Below are 17,188 nucleotides of genomic sequence, written 5' to 3'. Positions count from 1 at the left end.
CAGGATCTAAAGGAAATAGCTTTGAGTACTTACGACGGCGGAAAATAGCTTGGTAGCCGAGGTCCGGAGTGTGAGTACCTTTTACCTTTCCTCCCCGGCAACGGCGCCAGAAAATAGCTTGATGTCTACTTCCCCCTCCTTTTCCTGTAGACAGTGTTGGGCCTCCAAGAGCAGAGGTTTGTAGAACAGCAGCAAGTTTTCCCTTAAGTGGATCACCCAAGGTTTATCGAACTCAGGGAGGAAGAGGTCAAAGATATCCCTCTCATGCAACCCTGCAACCACAAAGCAAGAAGTCTCTTGTGTCCCCAACACACCTAATAGGTGCACTAGTTCGGCGAAGAGATAGTGAAATACAGGTGGTATGAATATATATGAGCAGTAGCAACGGTGCCAGAAAATACTTGATGCTGTCCAGGACTGGCGCGGGGTTGACGAGGGAGGAAATCCCTGTGGTGTAGCTTTCTGGTCCCCGGCAACGGCGCCAGAAATTTGCTTGATGCGTGTGGTTGGCACGTCCGTTGAGAACCCCAAGAGGAAGATGTGATGCGCACAGCGGCAAGTTTCCCTCAGTAAGAAACCAAGGTTTAATCGGACCAGTAGGAGTCAAGAAGCACGTTGAAGGTTGATGGCGGCGAGATGTAGTGCGGCGCAACACCAGGGATTCCGGCGCCAACTTGGAACCTGCACAACACAACCAAAGTACTTTGCCCCAACGAAACAGTGAGGTTGTCAATCTCACCGGCTTGCTGTAACAAAGGATTAACCGTATTGTGTGGAAGATGATTGTTTGCAGAAAACAGTAGAACAAGTATTGCAGTAGATTGTATTTCAGTAAAGAGAATTGGACCGGGGTCCACAGTTCACTAGAGGTGTCTCTCCCATAAGACGAACAGCATGTTGGGTGAACAAATTACAGTTGGGCAATTGACAAATAAAGAGAGCATGACCATGCACATACATATCATGATGAGTATAGTGAGATTTAATTGGGCATTACGACAAAGTACATAGACCGCCATCCAACTGCATCTATGCCTAAAAAGTCCACCTTCAGGTTATCATCCGAACCCCTCCGGTATTAAGTTGCAAAGCAACGAGACAAATGCATTAAGTATGGTGCGTAATGTAATCAACAACTACATCCTTAGACATATCATAAATGTTTTATCCCTAGTGCCAACAGCACAAAACAAACTTACAACTTTATGTCACACTGTCCAGGTGTCAATGCAGGCATGAACCCACTATCGAGCATAAGTACTCCCTCTTGGAGTTACAAGCATCTACTTGGCCAGAGCATCTACTATTAACGGAAAGCATGCAAGATCATAAACAACACGTAGATATAACTTTGATAATCAACATAACAAGTATTCTCTATTCATCGGATCCCAACAAACGCAACATATAGAATTACAGATAGATGATCTTGATCATGTTAGGCAGCTCACAAGATCCGACAATGATAGCACAATGGGGAGAAGACAACCATCTAGCTACTGCTATGGACCCATAGTCCAGGGGTAGACTACTCACACATCACACCGGAGGCGACCATGGCGGCGTAGAGTCCTCCGGGAGATGATTCCCCTCTCCGGCAGGGTGCCGGAGGCGATCTCTGGATCCCCGAGATGGGATCGGCGTTGGCGGCGTCTGGAAGGTTTTCCGTATCGTGGCTCTCGTGCGGGGGTTTCGTCACGGAGGCTTTAAGTAGGCGGAAGGGCAAGTCAAGAGGCGGCACGGGGGGCCCACACCATAGGCCGGCGCGGCCAAGGGGGGGGCCGCGCCGCCCTAGGGTTTGGCCACCCCGTGGCCCCTCTTCGTCTCGTCTTCGGACTTCTGGAAGCTTCGTGGAAAAATAGGCCCCTGGGCTTTGATTTCGTCCAATTCCGAGAATATTTCCTTACTAGGATTTCTGAAACCAAAAACAGCAGAAAACAGCAACTGGCACTTCGGCATCTTGTTAATAGGTTAGTTCCAGAAAATGCACGAATATGACATAAAGTGTGCATAAAACATGTAGATAACATCAATAATGTGGCATGGAACATAAGAAATTATCGATACGTTGGAGACGTATCATTACCCGCCTATGTGATTTCTAATATTCAACACTCCTCAATATTCAATTACATTTCATTAGGAGCCATTCCGTGCTACGGCTGCCCAGCTTCGTGCTTTACCGAATTGGAGGAAAAGGCCTATTATAAGGGGTAAGGCAGTTTCTAGCACTATTTGAAAACGCAGTGTTATTAACAACTTTAGTATTAATTGTTGTCTCTTATGTTTTTTAATATTGCATGCAGGTCCCAGAATAGAGGGAGAGTACGAATTTGAAGCTTCATTGAGTATGAAAATCGAGTTAAGCTGAGTTATGGGGATTTTGATGCACTCGAACGACTAGTTGCGAAATACCTACCAACAATTCCAATGTACGTGTGCACCATCAAGAAATCAAACATCATGAAGAATAAAGCAAAGATGGTAATTCATTTTGATTTGTAACATTTCTTACTACTAACCGAGATATGCCCAAAATTGACTGTGAAATTGGTGTGCAGTACTTCTCAAGGAGGTTCACCATGAATCACATTCTGCCCAATATTCAACTACCAGCAACAATAAAGGTCTATTCACAAAATGCCAATGTTGCGAATGTTAAGATGGTGATTAGCATGTCAATGGTGAAAGGGATACCAAAAGGAGGTGCCATGATAACATCAAACTGGATGGATATCGTGAGGCAGAATGGCATGAAGATAAATCAGAAATACGTGTTCGGATTCCGTCGTAACAAGGAGGAGATGGTGGTCTGAAGCTTCTGGTTGACAGTGTGTGAGAACAACCCAGTTCAGACTTTGCTCGTGAAGACTATAGCTATCTAAAATTTACGTTTATGTCATGTTTATTGGTACACTTTTAGTATGGTACACTTTTCTGTCATGTTTAATGGTACACTATAGTCCGTGAACACTTTTATGACAGTACGTGAAGAGTTCGTTCGTGAATGCTTATGAGTTATATCCTGCTTAGTTCTCTACAAATTTGGACATGAACAATTGTAGTATGGTGAAATATGTTGATGCCCCACTCGCCAGTGGCACTATATAGATCCCACTAAGTCAATTATATATATTGCAGATCTTGTAATGTTCAGAAAAGGCCATATATTTGAAATTATCTTCGTTACAAACAATTCAAATCATAATTACAAATCATATTGTGCACCGTCGTACTAGTTACAAACCATCATCATGTGGTGACATGCGCAACCATGGTATGCTTCTAGGTGATCAGCACGTTGTCTGCCATGGCCTCGAACAAGTATTGCTGCTTCATACTTAAATAGTGACTCGCGAAAGGGAATAGGACCGTCCAAAAGAGAGAGGGAGAAGTAAGTTGTCGCTGCGCCTGTGGAATGCGAAGCAGTTCTTATTACATGCATAGACGTCGCTTTATGGCCTCCGCTTATGGGCTGGCCTCCGTGTATGGGCTGGTTACTAACGGGCCGGCCCAGATATCCATCGAGACCTTCCCTAATAGAATTAATTGCAGATGCCCTAGTTAGCGGCACGTCGTACGCACCGCGTCTAACTACCCACGATTCCATCGTGAAGTCAACATCGCCTTCCATCGCCGTCTAGAGAAGATAGGAGTCCTTTCGTCGCCGACTCGCGGAGCCTACAGCTCGATCTAACGATGGCAACATCCGTGTTCAGTGCGCTTGCAATCTCTTATATCGTTTCGTCCACTTGATCTAAACCTTCATTGTTTGCCGGACCTGTAAGTTTTAGGTTAACATGTACTACGTAGATGGTTTAGCCAATTTTCTAAGTCAGCAATAATTGTTATGTGCAGAATGGATGATTTGGATGGCCCGGTTTATTGTGACTACACAAAGTGGACTGATCTCGTAGCTAGTTTTTCAGGACCACAACGTGCGAGGTTTAGCGCTACTAGTTTGCGCACGATGTTGCAACTTCTAGCGATCGGCATGCGCACAAATTTGATCAGATTTATGATAGAGCTATTTGATCCTAAAACAGAGAAATTCGTCATACAAGACAAGGCAGGAGAAATAGCTGCAACCCCTGTAGACATAGAATGCATATATGGTCTACGTAATGACGGTTATTCTGCTTTCGATATAATTGATCAAGAAAGTCTAGTAAGTAGGGGGATACCGGCAAGTTAACTCAGCAAGTCTAGTGGAAATCTAGTTATTTCTGATTCGATTGCTGACATACAGAGAGAGAAGGCTTCCGATGATGACTTCGTGCACAAAGCAGTGCTCGTGCGAATTGGCACGGTTACGCGCCCTATGGCCCAAGAACAATCGATAGAAATCACTACTGCCTAGTGAAGGATGTTCCTAGAATGTTAAAAATTAATTGGAATCACTTCACATTACGTTACCTCATCGATAATTTGACGGCTACCACAAGAGCACCAAAAACCAGGGGATGGCCGAAAGGAAATCTTGGTCTCACTTAGGTATGTAAACATGATTAGCACTATATTTGATGTATGTGACAATTTGAAACTTTTCTCATTTAAAATGTGTTGTGTGTAGTTACTATACTGGGAAAAGGTGGTAGTCGTTGATGATTCGACGTATATTCCACACAAGTCTATTCGGCCACTTATGAAAAACTAGACCGAAGCGGAAGCGAAAAGGAGGTCAACCTACGACTATGCAAATGGTCGTGGGCGAGGCAAAGTGAAGGTTTTGTTTTTTATTCCTACTTGTAGCTATATTATATCCTAGTCGACATGTAGATTGTATTTTTATATTAATTTATACCATTTGTTTTCTAATGTTACATGCAGATTATTAATGATCTTACATCTCAACCCAAAGGTACTGCACAAACAAAGCAAAACCCATCGCAGAATGGTGAACAGTCACGTTCGAAACAAAGGGATTCTAACAAGGACATAGTAATGAAAAGTATGAAGAAGGAATTGAAGGATCACATTGACACATAGTTAGCACTTGTACCAAAGAGATGTGCAGTGGTGAGGAGCCATACATTTTACGAACACGAAAATATTACATTATGAGTAATAAATCATGATGTTATTACTTGTTTTGCAGGAAGTTCTAAAAATGTTAAATAAGAACGGTGTCATGTACAAACCGGCTGAAGGATCAGAATCAAATAAAGGAGGAGATGATGAAGAAGATGAGTCTATTCACATCAATGATTCGTCTAGGAAAGAATTCATGTACAAGACCAGTTCTGACAACATAGATGCTTTAATTAGCAATCTAACACCGAATTCTGATAAGTATGTCACACCTGCTAAGCATAATGGGGTGCAGGAGGCCGGAGATAAAGTCTACGTCACACCAGATAACCTTGGTAACACGGAGGGTACACAAGATAATCCTTTCATCATAAATGATACTACAAAACTGGCATCATCCTCGGAAGTACCGGATGACATTTTTGCAAGATCTACCCCCAAGGTGAATGCTGGACAGAAGGATGACGTACATGACGGTGAAGACAAAGTTATGAGTATTGATAGTCTAGAAACATTGAGTGCTAAGGCTACTAGGAAGAAGGACAATACATCAAAGTGTGCTAATAGTAATGCTAGAAGGAGAGCTGGGAAAAGGAAACAGACGATGAATCAAAAATATGGATCGCCGTATGTGCTTCCGAAACCACCAAAACATCGAAGCCATGCAAAGAAAGGTAAGGCCGTTTATTCGTTATTTCTTTCTTGGCAAATAAATGATTCTACAACCTGTAACACAGATGTTATTACTATTTTGTGCATCAGGGTTGTTAGAAGAACATGAAGTTGGGGAGTCTTCGGCAGTACAGACACCGCAGGAAATAGAAGCTGCCGCTTTATATGTCACAACAATATCTAAGATACCCAAATAAGCAATTAAAGGAGTGTACAAGAATGAATTTGGCGCCACCTTGTATTCACAAAGGCTTAACATTGTTCTTGCGCATGAATGGCTATCTGATGATGTAAGTCTTCGAAACCTTAAGTTTGCGTTATACTCATAAAATCATTGAACATGCAATTATTGTAGAATTGTTGTTTTCAGGTTATTGATGCTGCTATTGGATATTTGTCTCTCCGTGTTGGGCCTGATCGAATGTTATGTCTAGCGTGGAGGTCAAACTATCTACTTGAACTCGCAGAAAAACAGTACAGAAGAAAATACACAATTAAAAATATAGATGAGGTAGTTGCAAGATCAGGAGCCATCGGTAGGGTTATGGATGAATATTTCAAGCGTGAGAAGGTAACAGCTGTTTCTTTGAATATTTCATGCCAAATTAGAATAAAACAATATGATAATTGACATAGTTTTTTTCTTCTTATCTAGACATTTTTCGCGCTGAACATACGGAAAACTCATTACGTAACTGTTGTCATGCATACAACGAAGCAGGAATTCCAGGTCCTTGATCCTATGTTTGGTTTAGGGGTGTCAAAATCAGTTGTGGAAGATTTGGTATATTGCACTCTCATTTGTCATGTCTTCGTGTACTTTCTCATGTCTGTCCACTAATATTTATTGTATTGTAGATTAGACAAATTTCCCTAGACATACAAGAGGCAAACAAAACTTCGGAGACAGATTATCCTGATGTCGAGGAATGGTCTATTAAAAGCTATGATATCCCTAAGCAAACAGATGCGTAAGTGCTTATATTGCATTACACATAAAGAAAGTCGGTTTTGTATATGCTCACACTTTTAAATTATGTCACATTATATACCAGCAATTCTTGTGGATTATGGGTATTGCAATGTATGGAGCACTGGGATGGAGATCGTATGACTTGCTCGGTTTCGCAGGTTGGCTATACTATGTTCCGTGCACTCGGTTAATTTTAACAATGTTAACAAGCCATGTGTTTAACACCTTATAATGTTTTGGCAGGCCAGAGTCGTTGAATCCAGAGAAACTACAGTTGCAAACATTATTTTTTTACCTACAAACATTCTTGAGAAGGTGAAAAACAAAGTGAGAGTCCTAGCAAAGACCAGGAAAATATAAATTTGATAGTGTTATTGTGTTCGGTTTTTGTCCCGCGGAAGGTTTTCGGACACATGAAATATTGAATTTATAGTTGTCTTTGGTTGTAAATCAATATTTTTTCGGTTATGCTTATCTACAAATATTTTGAACAATGATTTTATTTTCCATTTTTGAAAGTATGCAATTATTTTACCTTTTTACATACAGGCTACGGTGTACATAAGGAAATGCCTACTTCACAAAATATCATGTCTTTTGCTGCGTACTAGTTCGGTGTATTACATCTACAAGAAACACAAAATGACATACACATATCACATAATTAATAGTTCGGCATATTGTTCAGTTCAACAAGAGAACACCAGAGAATTACATAAATTCATAGTAGGCAATAATACACGCACTCAAACTAATTCCATTCGGACAGGTCGCTATCGCTATCTGTGTCCTCCTCTGTCGACAGGAAAATGTCAAACCAATGGTCGTCCTCATCAGGAATGGTCGGCAGGTTCGCCTTCGACCTCCTGTGCTGCTCCTCTGAGAAAGCTTTCCTCCTCCTCTTGTCTTCCCTTGCCGCCCTCCTCTCCTCCTTCGCCGCAATCTCCGTCGCCTTTTTCTGCGCCCAGAAGTTCTCCTCGTACTCAACATCCTCGGGATGAAGCCTTCTCCACTCGGCCATGGCGTGCTCATCTGCCTCCGCAATGGAGATATGCAACAGTGCCCTTTCGTAACGCCTCTGCTCCGCCTGCGTCACAATCCGCGGCGGCGGGGACAGCATCTCCGCGTCGGCACGCGTATGGATCTCGGGGAAGTTCATGTCCTGTCGTGGCCGGCCGAGCAGCCACGCGGAGGCATCGTAGGCACGTGCGGCTTCCTCCGGTGAGTTGAAGGTGCCGAGCCAGCTGCGCTGACCAGCGGCGCGGATCTCCGCCGCAAAATAGCCAGCTGGCTGCACCTGGACTCCGCGGAAGCCCGTCGAGCTGCGGGCGGGGCGGCGGCGCGGAGCCATTATCGATTCTGACTGGCGGATGTGGGTCAGCAGGGGACGGGTAGGGTTTGGAGCGGTTTGGGTTGCTAGGGTTTCGACCGGGTTGGGTGGCTGGCGTTTGGAGCGGGGTGGGGATTGGGGATGAATAAGTAGGCCGTTCTTCGGTGGGAAGACAAGTGGAGGACGCGTCCGAGTCAACGTGCCGCTCGCATGCTCTCCGAACTTTCGTTTCACACACGCCGCCGGCGATGTTAAACCATTTAATTTTTGTAAGTAATAATAGATCAGAAACTGAATAAAGTGAGTTTTAGCCGAGTTGACATACAAAATAAAAACACCAGTACCAAACATTAACAACTCCAGTTAATACATAGTTATTTTCATCCCATTCATAATTAAGGAAATTAACTGCCCTTTAGATAACTATAAAAAAACTACCCTTGTTGCTGCATCACATTCCTGCACATGTTCACAGACATAAAATTACACAACAAATTATAGGAATCTTAAAAAATATATGAAACAAAATGGCACAAAAACTTACTTGGAATGAAATATGCATATTGGGTTTCTTCTGTTATGCCCTTCGTGTTGGCATGCCCCGCGCACCTGCACCCTGCGCTCTTTGTGTCCTAGTGGTCTTCTATTTTTAGTCATCGGAGATTTCTGCGCTTCATGGTCTTTTGTGTTTTGCCTAGTTGCACCTTTAGTGGAGACTTTCATTGGATCACCAATAGCAATATCGCATGGTCCACTAGCATCTTCATTTTCATGAACTGAGCTAAGGGGACCATATGCTTTGCCTTTACCATACCCCTCTCTTCTAGAAATTATGCCCTCAATGGTACTGTTCAGCAGATCATATTCCGCTGAATCGTTACATGCAATATGCATAGCTTGTGATGCCAAAATATTCATCTTGCTGTATTTCGCCCGCTCCTCTGGCCCAGACCAACCCCACCCAAACATGTCGCTGGTGCGTCTAGCTGGCAATCCAAACCTGGCATTTTTTGTGAATCGTCGTAGAGCACAACATTGTGGAATTTTAGTAAATTTCAAGAAATGCAGCACATGCAGCATGTGCTTGCAAGGGAGCCCCTTTCGAATCATCCTTCGACAGCTGCACCTTATAATTTCTGCCGAGTTGGGTCTATGTTCCATGTAGAACATGCTCCTAACGTTATTTCTCCATGCCACAATGAAGACGTTTGAGTCTGCTACCTGCATTCTTTCTAAGATCTCTATGACGCCAATCTTTGAAAGCTCATTTTGCAAAATATAGAACACAACTGGAGTGAAGACGTTCGCACCAGCTACCTCTAGTTCTCTGAAATTAGTAATTGGCACCAGTGTAGTCTGTGAAGCCGTGTATTCATCGTGGGCTTCCTTCTCATGGAGACGGACAATGGCGTTGCCGTAGTGCATAATCATATCCACAATGGTCATTTCCCCATCAAGGTGAAGGTGAAGACAAGAGTTTAAACTTTCACACCCAGCCAGAATCCTTCAGAGAGATACGCTGCGGCCCAAAGTCTCCTCTTATTATACATCCTCCTCATCCATGTTCTGGTTTTTGGTGATTGCCATTTTTCTGTAAAATGCATGCCATCGCTCCTCAAATACTTGCTCCGAGGTGGTGTAATACAAAAGAGTCCTAAACTCGTTCAGTGACTTATTAGGTAGATGCATCTCCATATTTTTTTCAATGTGAAAACTGCAGATACGATGCGACACACCAGAAAATACTTCGCTGATTGCGTTGATCATCGCGGCATCTGCATCCGTGATTACTGCCTTTGGCTTCTCTTGACACATTGCTTTCAGGAAAGTCTTTAGAAGCCAAACATATGTTTCTTCAGTCTCGCTTGAAAGGATGGCACACCTAAATACCGTTGTCCTACGGTGGTTGTTCAACCCCACAAAAGGAACAAATGGCTTCTTATATTTATTCATCTTGTATGTGCTATCAAACACCAGCACATCGCCGTAGTCCCGGTAATCCCTATGTGACTGGGAATCACACCAGAACATGTGCTTCAGACGGCCTTCGTCGTCAAGGTCATATTCATAGAAAAATTCAGGTTCCCTCTTTTTCCTGTTTGCCATAATGCGGATGGCTGTGGTAGCATCACCGTCGAAAAGCAGCCTCCTCCTCTCCCTAGAGCACATGTTGTACATATCCTTTCTTGTGAATCCAACACCGGCAAATGAACCAGAGTTTGCAATGAAGGATCTCATAATGACGTGCTTCCTGACCCCCATGGCTCCCAGTGATAATATCTCAGATCTCTGTGAGTCGTTGATCCTCCTATGGGACCGAAGAAACGGCACTTCATCCGGTTTAGCTAAGGTATGGGTATGATTATCACGAAAATCTTTAACAATCCAGAAACCAGTTTTTCCATCAAACTTCACCACCAAACGTGCCTTGCAGTTGCAGCGAGACTCAGGTCTGAGCCTATATTTGCGGCCTTCCATGGTCAGTAGCTTTCTGGAACGTTTCCCTTCTCTGAAACACACAAAACGCCTTAGCCGAATTACTCCATCATCAAACCGCTTAACCTGGTGCAACCGAACGCTGAACCCATAATCTTTAGCATATCTGTTATAGAAAGAATATGCTGCTGCTTCAGAAATAAAAGACATCTCCTTTATCTTCCAGTATAAATCCCGCTTATCATTAGGATATTCATTGCCATTGCTACATTTGTCTGTTTTCTCAGGTTGACTAGCGCTTGGCGTCGCCTGCAAGTACAAAACATAGGCATTACAACTATAATTTTATGTGTTCCAACTCTCTATGACTGATAAAAAGAGATAACAACCTCGCTCATGTCAACAGAATCCCCAGAAACTGATGCACCTTCCACATCATTAGTATGGCCCGTGTCCAAGTCAGATTCACCGTAATAGTCGTACTCAATACCAGCATTAGATTCTGCCTGAAATTTATTAATGTATCGTGAAATTTAGTAACCGTTAATTATACAGTTGCCATCATTTTATGTCATATAGAATTAGTCACTACAAATACCTCACTAGTATTTTTATCGTCTGTGTGTTCACCATGGTTCTCATCATTATCAAATTCATCGTACACAATCTGAATAAATTATGACAGGAGGAACCATATATTATTTGATGATGCTGGTAATCGAAATGAAAAATAATGCACCAAGAATATATAGTAATGTGGCTCACATCAAACTCGTCTTCGCTCCAGCCGGCTTCGTGCTGCAAATTCTGCTCCATTGACATGTGATCGGAATCATCGCCAACGTACTCGTTTTGTTCCTCAATCGTAGCAGACCTAGAGTTCTCCATCTTCTCTAGTATTGGACCATAATAATTAAAATCGACAGTATTGCGTCCTCTTGATTATACTAGTAGTTGAAGTCACGGGTCCGTGAAATTTCCTCAAATTAGAGTTGGAAAGAAGCCGCCGCGATTTGTATAGAAACCCTAGCGGGGAAGATGCCGAGCCGGTGGGGCGCCTTTCCACGGTCGTCGATCTGCGGGGGCTTCACGGTCGGCGGCGTCGAGATGCGAAAAGCGATGAGGCTCTGAGCAGATCCGAGCGCCGACGGACAGGCCGGCAACCAACGCCGGCGTTTTACCCAGCGGCTGCATGGAACAGCGGCCTCAGATCTTCAGTGCCGATGAAAAACGATGCATGCACGGATGTGGGAGCTAATCACGGTTATTAGCTTAGCACGTGGGACCCACGTGGGGTCGTGCCGTATAGATACGTCAGGCCCTGTATACCCATACGAGCCTTCTACTGGGGCTTGGTTATGGGTTTCGGTGGGCAGCAGAAAAAAAAACCAAAATCGGGACCACCATACCCCTTCGGCGACGAGTTGCGAGTTTGGAGAGGGTGCGCACTGAAGCACACCTCATCATAGTGTTTATTGTACACTAATATTTTGTGTATAATGTTTTCAAATAAGTAACGCTATTTATCTACCGTGTCAGTTTGCCTACAGCGCTCCCCAGCTCCTAAGTGTCTCTGTTGCTTGTCTTTGCCAAATTTTACATGAATGGCTACACCCAACTTTTCCCATTTATCTACATCATGTTCTGCTTCATAGTTTTTGCAACCGTTGTGTTGCATTCCCTGTGAAATGCGTAGTGGCGAAACTTTCACAGGTGTCATGATCAATCGCATACAGAGTGAAATACTTCTCACACACTGTTTTCCACCACTTTGGTTTGTCACCATCAAAGCGGAGAAACTCTGTTTTAGGAGGTCTGGATCGACTGTGACCGTGTCGTGAACCAAACTGTGCAGTTTCAGTGTACATTTCCGAATTATCACCCATGTCGAAACGAACATGAGAGTGAGGATTGGTGCGCGTACCCTTGTCTAGGGCAAGCGTTGATGCACGAGAGACACCAGCAACATGGCCCTGGTTTTGATGTTCTTCGCTGTGCCATTCAGGCCGAGGTGTGACAACATGAGCAAGCCCCGGGGACGACTCAAGAGCATTAACTTGAGCCGTGACCACCGCCATTGACTTCTGCAACGTCTTGATTGTCTTATCCACTTGTGGCACCCATGAACTGAGACCCTTCAACGATTCATTGATGGCCTTGATCATTGCCGAGTTTTCCGCTCCTTGCTTCCTGAGCTCCATGAGGCCGGGTGGTAGTTGCTCTATAGAGATTGCTTCACACTCCGCCCACACGCCCGCCGATGGAGCGAGGGCATGCCTCCGCCGCCGAGATGCGCCTCCAATGGCGACCGATTCGGTTGGCAAGCCGGAATTCAACCAATCGTAGAGGATCTGCGACCAACAGCTCGCCCCCACCCCCCACCGAATTTTGCCTCGAATAGTCTACCGCCGCCAACGCCGACGGAAAGACACCGCTCTCCCTTGAATCGCCGCCTCTGCTACGAGATCTGCTCGAGATTTGGGTGGAAAAAATTTCTATGGTTTGGTGGATCGATCACTGCTATGATGCCACATGTAGCAGATCTCCTAGTGTATATGGATAATTGGTAGTAGTAGCAATACAATCGGTGCCACACCAATGAGGGTTTATCAAGATCAGCTCGCGAAAGGAGGAAAAGAAAAATATCCAATTTGGATTACAATGTTCATCAACGATGCTTGTCCCGTGCTCTACTCTCGGCTTAAGTAGTCAGGGTCGTCCTTGCCATCTGGCATGTGGGCCTTGCCAGCAGATGAACCTCCGTTACCTTGGCCCGCTTGTCTACCCTCCTCTTCTGCTCCAGTGCCCTTGTCAGGACACATTTATTTATGTGTGTGCCAATTTTAATACCTAAATTTATGTGTGTGTGTGTCGTCGTGGTGAACAGACAGATGCCATAGGATGGCTAAGGTTGGGGCCGAATGTGCGCTAGAGGATTCGGGGGAGGGTTTCCGGAAGGGTAGCCGGTTGCTTTCCTAAGAAGAACTTGGCCTTGGCCAGAGGAAGAAGAAGAAGAACACTCAAGCTATTTCTCCCTCAGATCTTTCTATTCCTTGAACACAAGTGATTACAGGTTTCTCGTAGCCCTAGGACAGAATGAGAAGTAAGTTGAGCGTACCCGTGCAAGGGTGTGCCCCCTCTCCTTATATAGGGGAGAGGGTGGCTTACAGGGGAAGAAACCCTAGGAAACCCTAATGGCATCTTTGAACAGACAGACTACTTTTACAAAGTAACTTTAATCATAAATGGCGGCGCCGGTATCTTTAATCAGGGAGGCTGACGTCCTGCGGCTGCTTTTGGCGTCACCCTCCTCTTTGGCGCCAGGGCTTCGTTTAAAGTTGCTTTGCTTAGCTCATCCTTGTCCTCTAGCTCTGGAGAGAATCTTTGACCAGCCTTGCCGACATGCTCTTCTTACCGGTAGCCCGGTGTCTTCTTAGCCGGTGCCGGCATACCCCTCCTGGGATACCGGCACGATTTACTTCGCACAGAGCCACCTCTTGTTAGCCGGAGCAACCTTTAAACCGGTATCTTGATGGCTCAAACCATCCGGTTTGGCATGCCTTTGGCATACCGGGGGCCATCCCCCCAACATTAGTCCCCGAAGCTGGTATAGTCCGGTGGATCCTATCCAACGGACCATGCCAGGTTCCCTTACATTCACGATACCGGTTTAAACCTTCCGGCAACCAGTTTAAACCTTCCGGCGTCTTCGCCAATCTCACATTTAGCATAGTCCAGCGGATTCTATCCGATGGACCATGCCGGGTCCTTACCCGGAGCGTACCGGATTAATCCTTCCGGTTTCCATTTAAACTCATCCGGCTTCTTGCCAAATCTTTCCGGTAGCTTCGTCATTAAGACTTTCCTCGACGGAGTCGAGAATTTCTCGGGTACAGTGCCTGTCAGTGACATGCGCACTGCTCCTGACGCGCCATGCCAAGTTCCCATTCCAAACGCACCGGATTAATACTTCCGGTTTCAAGTTAAACCTCCCGGCTTCTTTGCCGGTCTCACATTAGGTATAGTCCAGCGGATTCTATCCGATGGACCATGCCAGGCTCTCATCCCAAGCGTACCGGATCAATACTTCCGGTTTCAAGTTAGACCTCCCGGCCTCTTTGCCGGACTCACACTAGGTATAGTCCAGCGGATTCTATCCGATGGACCATGCCAGGCTCTCATCCCAAGCGTACCGGATCAATACTTCCGGTTCCAAGTTAGACCTCCCGGCCTCTTTGCCGGACTCACACTAGGTATAGTCCAGCAGATTCTATCCGATGGACCATGCCAGGCTCTCATCCCAAGCGTACCGGATCAATACTTCCGGTTCCAAGTTAGACCTCCCGGCCTCTTTGCCGGACTCACACTAGTATAACGCTCTCGACAGAGCCTTCCGGTACCTTTTTCCGGTTGCTTTGCCGTTGAAACCTTCTCGTCGAAGTCGTGCCTGTCAAAGACATGCGCACTGTTTCATTTCGTCTTTGCGCGCGCCATGCTAGGTTCCCATTCCAAACGTACTGGATTAATCCTTCCAGTTTCCATTTAAACTCATCCGGCTCCTTACCGAACCCACTTAGCTAAACAACCATCATCGAACATCTCCGGCTTCTTTATGCCGGTTTCTTGGTCTTTAATGCTTGTCTCGACAAGGTCGAGAATACCCCGAAACTTGTGCCTGTCAGAGACATGCGCACTGTACCTGGCGCGCCAGCGTCGGGCCTCAAATCCTCCGTCTCCCGCGCGCAGTTAATGCGGCGCACCGGATCCATGTGGCCCTTCCGGAACTTGGGCCGCCGGTTCCGGCAGTGATGACAACGACTGTGTTGTGACTGAGGTATTTACCTCACTTGTTTTATCTTGTGCTATCTTTGTGACGCCGGTTTCAGCTGACCGGGGCACGTGACTCCCATCGATGCCGAAGTCGAGGATCCTCCGGCCTCCAGAGCGCGTAAGGCTCCGGCTTCCGATGCCGGCAGCAGCGATGCTCCGGCTGCTTAGCGCCGGAAGCTATCAGGTTCCGGCCCTCAGGCCAGAAGAGGAAGAAACAGATGGCGGTCTCCTCCGGGTAAACCTTGTCATCACAGCCTTCCGGTTTGCATCCTTGCACTTGCTCATTTTTGTGACTAATTCTTTTTTGTATCTTTCAGGCTGCTCTGGAACTTACCAGGAGCGCGTCCGGAAAGAGGCCAGAAGCTTGAGTACGCTGAGAAATGGATTCGGGCGGATTTGTCTCCAGCGACCCGCGGCCTGGGCAAGGACAAGCTTCCGGTCGTCGATCCTTCCGGCCCGCGGAGTACAGCGCAACACCTCAGCCGGCTCAGGCGCGCGATCAAGGAGTTTGACACCGCGTGGCACGATGCCAGCGGCAACATGGCGGTAAGTTGCACAAACCTCAAAGTTCTTTAAATTGATGCCGGTTTTCAATCTTCCAGTTTATATGTATATCCTCCCAGTCCCCAAGTTTCGGGTTGAGAACGTAGTTCTTAGCGCGAAACTTGCTTGGAAACAAAAAACCGGCATAGCCAGTCCCCGAGTTTCGGGTTGAGCACGCAGTTCTTAGCGCGAAACTTGCTTCAAAAAACCGGCATAGCCAGTCCCCGAGTTTCGGGTTGAGAACGCAGTTCTTAGCGCGAAACTTGCTTGGAAACAGAAAACCGGCATAGCCAGTCCCCGAGTTTCGGGTTGAGCACGCAGTACCTGGCGCGAAACTTGCCAATGGTTAGCTCTTGTTCTCATCTCTTCTTTTACCGGCATCTTTTTCATACCGGCCTAGCCTTCTTGGGCTTTTGTCACTTACCGGTATATAGCCTTCTTGGGCATACACCGGATTGGAATCTTGCCATCTTGGCATGTTTGACATTTTGCCCTCTTGGGCTTTGTCACATACCGGTGTATACCGGATGGAATTTTGCCATCTTGGCATGTTTGACATTTTGCCCTCTTGGGCTTTGTCACATACCGGTGTATACCGGATTGGAATTTTGCCATCTTGGCATGTTTGATATTTTGCCCTCTTGGGCTTTGTCACATACCGGTGTATACCGGATGGAATTTTGCCATCTTGGCATGTTTGACATTTTGCCCTCTTGGGCTTTGTCACATACCGGTGTATACCGGATGGAATTTTGCCATCTTGGCATGTTTGACATTTTGCCCTCTTGGGCTTTGTCACATACCGGTGTATACCGGATGGAATTTTGCCATCTTGGCATGTTTGACATTTTGCCCTCTTGGGCTTTGTCACATACCGGTGTATACCGGATGGAATTTTGCCATCTTGGCATGTTTGACATTTTGCCCTCTTGGGCTTTGTCACATACCGGTGTATACCGGATGGAATTTTGCCATCTTGGCATTTTTGACATATAACCCTCGCGGGTTATGCCAGAATGATATTCGGTGAGCCATGGTGGTTGGCCATCCCAAACCTGCAGTGACCTGATATGGTAGTCAATACCGCGTTGTCTGTGATACGACGTAGCTGACTTTGGCATGATACTTTGGCCAACCAGAATAGATAGCGATCTGAGATATTAGATGGTGCCATGATAAACGGCGATCTGGGATATTAGATAGTGCCATGATAAGCGGCGATCAGGGATGTTAGATGATGCCATGATACATGATGAGTTAAGAAAGCTAATGGTAACGATGAATTCTCATCCAGGAACAGCTGTGCCTAAAGACAAGGTTAGTCAATGCATATACATCATAAATACTTGACCTTTGTAGCAACTCTACGCATA

General features: G+C 45.6%; 1 protein-coding gene across 1 annotated transcript; it reads right to left on the bottom strand.

Annotated features, from left to right (window-relative positions):
- Positions 1–7,427: 7,427 nt before the first annotated feature.
- Positions 7,428–8,027, bottom strand: LOC127339205 (uncharacterized). The gene has a single exon (XM_051365082.1). It carries the CDS (start codon positions 8,025–8,027, stop codon positions 7,428–7,430), a length of 600 nt encoding a protein of 199 aa, XP_051221042.1.
- Between the last annotated feature and the right edge of the window lie 9,161 nt (positions 8,028–17,188).

The sequence above is a fragment of the Lolium perenne genome, chromosome 3 (genome assembly GCF_019359855.2).
Source record: "Lolium perenne isolate Kyuss_39 chromosome 3, Kyuss_2.0, whole genome shotgun sequence".
NCBI classification, from domain to species: domain Eukaryota; kingdom Viridiplantae; phylum Streptophyta; class Magnoliopsida; order Poales; family Poaceae; genus Lolium; species Lolium perenne.
This window is presented reverse-complemented; position numbering and strand designations above follow the sequence as displayed.

What these genes read in the sequence shown, in the direction of transcription:
- LOC127339205 (XM_051365082.1), bottom strand. Translation starts at nt 8,027, where the DNA reads ATGGCTCCGCGCCGCCGCCCCGCCCGCAGCTCGACGGGCTTCCGCGGA.